Source organism: Psammomys obesus, unplaced genomic scaffold (genome assembly GCF_907164565.1).
Source record: "Psammomys obesus unplaced genomic scaffold, mPsaObe1.curated_primary_1811, whole genome shotgun sequence".
Lineage (NCBI taxonomy): Eukaryota > Metazoa > Chordata > Mammalia > Rodentia > Muridae > Psammomys > Psammomys obesus.
In genome coordinates this window covers 3,928-7,950 of record NW_026590010.1, presented here as the reverse complement: position 1 = coordinate 7,950, position 4,023 = coordinate 3,928, and the positions used below count along the sequence as shown (strand labels likewise).

The following is a 4,023-nucleotide window of genomic DNA, read 5'->3' as shown; positions in this document are numbered from 1 at the left end:
ATGTATATCAGAAGTAAAACTTCTAACAAGGAAATCTGGGTAAAGGGTGTCTGAATAAAAATATTGCAACTGGAAAAAAAAAAGGAACAAGCAATTAAGCATCATTCTTCCATCCTTTCTGCATCATTGCCTGCTTACAGGTTCCTGCCTTGGTTTCTCATACCTGATTGTTACCCAGTATATATACCGAATCAACTCTTTCAGCCCAATACTGTTTTGGTCATGATTGTTTCAAGGAAATCAAAACCCAAATGCAGACAACAAATAACTTTTATTCATTCAATATTTAAAGAATTTATTTTTCTGAGGTCCAGAAAAATTAGAATTTCTGTGTCATCAGGTTTTATTATATGTAGGCGACAAATAGGACAAGTTGAGTTGTCAGAGAGCCAACGATCAATGCATTTATGATGATATTCATGAGAGCAAGGTAGTATGCGAATCTTACTGCCTTGTTTATACCGTGTAATACAAATACTGCACTGGTTTAATTTATCATGTTTACAAAAATCTCTTACTGGTAAAGCGTTAATCTGTTGTTTGGTAAGTCCTTTAGGGTGGTTATTATGAACATCATTGAAGATGGTAAAATGAGGCAAAGATGGCCAAGAATCACTATCATCAGAAAATTCTGGAGTGGTAACACGACTTCCCTGCCTGGCCTCATAGGGTGGGTGAGGTGGTACAATTAAATCATTAGTGTCTTCACCTTGTGAGCTAGCTGATGAATTTATATTATTGACTATAGTATTGTCACTAGCCACAGGAGTAGGTAAAATATGTTGATTGAATCTTAAATTGGGAAATGGTAAGGAATTCGTGATAGAATTACGGGTAGAACTTGATGTAGAACTAGAAACAAAACTGGAAATATCGCTCTCACCAGAATGAAGTCTATTATTATTTTCACTTGATGGTGAGTCAAAATCCTCTAACTGAATCGCAATGCAATTGTTACCGAGTATCTCAAAAACTCCTCTCTTGATGTACCCTGATAGTCCAAAAGGAGATGCAGCTATTGCAAAATCTAAACTAGTATTTGCGGTTTGATCAACAGAAATTATTTCAGAATTCTCTATACCTGTCTGATTAGGACAGGAAGAGGTGTTTGTGTTTTCTTCTTGATCAGTTTCCACAGGGACAAATTGAATTGGTGTTACAGATATAGACTGACTGTTATGATCAGTGTTCTCTGTTGATATGTGTTCTATCGTTGGAGAAGATGTTCTTTGCAAATCAGATATAGACAAATCGTCTTCCAGTTGCAAACCTATGTACCCATTAGAACCAAGGGAAGTCTCATCCACCCTAAGATGTGACTGTGTTTCAGGTAATACATGATGACAATCTCTCACTAATTCCATATCCTGAGTATGTGGAAGTGGTCTACTTCCTGTTGTTTCTCCAACGATCAGAACTTCTGGAGTGTCACTTCTGGTGATTCTATCTTTAATACATGGCCCTTCGATTAAAACATTAGTTATATCTTCCTCTGGTAAGAAAGTAATTACACAGGTTGACTCAGGATGTTGATGTTCCACTTCATTCTGGCTTTTCCTAGTACAGTCATGGTAGCTATGTCCTGAAGGTAATGCATGGTCAATTTGAGGACTTGAAATCCCATCATTAAAGGTAAATCTCATCTCTCCAGTGATGTCATTATTCCTTGGTTTACACTGCCCCAAGCCCACACTCCAGTATTTTTCTTTGTGTTACAGTTTCAGATTGTTGAAAAGAGGTAACCTGGACTCTTTCAGAATCATCACTACGCACAACATCTTAAGTGTTTTCTTCACTTGTAAACATAAAAGGGAAGTTAATCAGAAAGGAACTCTCAAAATTAGAATGCATTCTTGTTTGACACTGCTTCAAAAATAAATAAAATAACCCTAAAGATTCAGATATTTTAATCTGAATTTGTGTCATATTTCACATAGAATCAATAAAAGTCAAAAATGTAAAACATAAAAATCAAAATTTACACACAGAGTTCAAATTTGCCTTTGAAATAACCTATATTGTTCTAGATATATTTATGAAAATTTAAAGTGAATCAGAAGACATTTCTACTAAGTTTCAGAGTCTTTTATATCACCTTTTAGAGGAATCGAATCTAGATATTAATATAACCAGCAACATAATTCTTAAAACTTTAAAAATATTTTTTAAACTTTCACTTATATTATGGACACATGTATTTATATCTGTGAGCATATATCAAATGTGTTCAAATATTGTTGAAGCACTAAGGAATCAGAATCCCGAGGTCTCCATTCCTAGACATATAACTGAAGGGGGAATAAAAATTGGACATAGTTCCTGTGGAAGAACACAAGGTGATCTTTACTTATATTTTAAAAATTACTTATAACTTAAAAAATAACTTATAACTTAAAAAATAAATTCTCACAAGGTGTAATATGAGTCTCAAAATTCAAATTTTATTTTTTAAAAATACTTTTAGTCTATAACTTTATGTTTAACCTCATGAAATGCAAGCAAATAAAACATGATAGTGGACATTTATTATATAGTAATTATTATTATTCCACCCTGAGAAAGAAAGTCCAGTTCTTGTTAGACCAATTTTGGTAGGGTATTTCACTGAAGAACAAACACCTGGTTGTATTGGGTGAGAATCTGTGTGTTAAAATCATTGAAAGCACACTTACCCTTGTAAAACTGTATAAAATTAAACACACACACATACACACACACACACACACCCACACACACACACACAAATAATTACCCATTATCACTACCAAAGTTTTTCTGAGGATATTAAGAGATGTCCTTTGGGGAGGACAATAGAATTATGCCAAATTTCATTTGTTGATATAGTTTCTTTGTATGACTTCTGTAAAGAAGAAATAGAAGTGATAAACAAATACATGGAAAAATGGTAAATATCATTTGCCATCTTAGATGTAAGTGCATATCAAGATTACATTACAGTGCTCTCTCAATGATTGACAATCATTTACTACCATAATCATTACTACTAAACATAATAGAATACACTTTACAATTTACAACCAAGAAAAAAAACAAAATAATAGTGTTTTGAGAATATTGCTTGTTGTAAAAACCTTAAAAAAGACTTTTAGTTTGCACCTTAAAACTTCAATCACAACTAAATGTTTGTTTTGCTAAATTATAGAAAATATCAGTTTTATTTAATGTAAGATGCTCAAAAAAACTCAGGTAATATACAGAAATTTTAACAATGTTGAATTCAGAGTATTCATAGGTTACTGACATCTAGTTGAATCATGGAATCTTGGAAGCCCTTGGCTCCTCCTTCTTTTTCTTTACTGAAATCTATTACAAACCTTGAGTATTCCATGTTCACCTTTTTGATACACATTTTTTTTTAAAATATTGACTCAGATTGTAGATATCTCATTTGCCTTTTGTTATTTGCCATTTATTCTCTAGCAAGAACTTTGGCAAATAATAGTGCTCCATGCATTTAAACTTTTATGATGCACCACTCCACTGATATTGGGTCAGTTTAAATTACTGTGATGTAATGTAAGATAGGTGTTAAGTCTCTGCCATATTTTAATAATATAAGAAAGATGTTAGCCTGAGTCTTAAAAAAATTCCACTAGGCACATCCTACAAGTGATTGTCTACACCTCTTGTCATCAAGTGGAACAACTTCATATAGGAACTCCAAAATAGAGAGCCATCATGTAACAGTGCTTTAAAATTTTGGTTAAAAAACAGTAATAACAAGGGGCAAAGAGGATAGCAGATCATGCTATGTCAAGGTTTGGTATTGTTTCCAAGGTCTGACAGGTATAGGTCGAGATCAACTCTCCAGTGAGTGGTGACAGGAAAACATGGTGGTCAGCAGCAAGAAAAGTAACAAGTTCATTTTAAAAGGCTCATTGTAAATTGGGGTGAATTCAGGTGTGAAGTGACTACAACTGAGAAGTTTGGAAATGGAGCTGAAGATGAAGAGTCTCAGAAAATTTACACAGCATACTCAATAACAGAAAAATTTCAAGGTAG

The 4,023-nt window shown here is 33.3% G+C and overlaps 1 protein-coding gene across 1 annotated transcript; it reads right to left on the bottom strand.

The window, feature by feature from the left end:
- Positions 1-275: 275 nt before the first annotated feature.
- Positions 276-3,355, bottom strand: LOC129675558 (E3 ubiquitin-protein ligase RLIM-like; the record flags this gene model as incomplete). Its single annotated transcript, XM_055605527.1, is given in 3 exon segments — positions 276-1,705; positions 2,096-2,113; positions 3,263-3,355. Coding segments are annotated over 3 exon segments (1,541 nt in total), but the record flags the coding sequence as incomplete, so codon positions are not given.
- Positions 3,356-4,023: the final 668 nt, after the last annotated feature.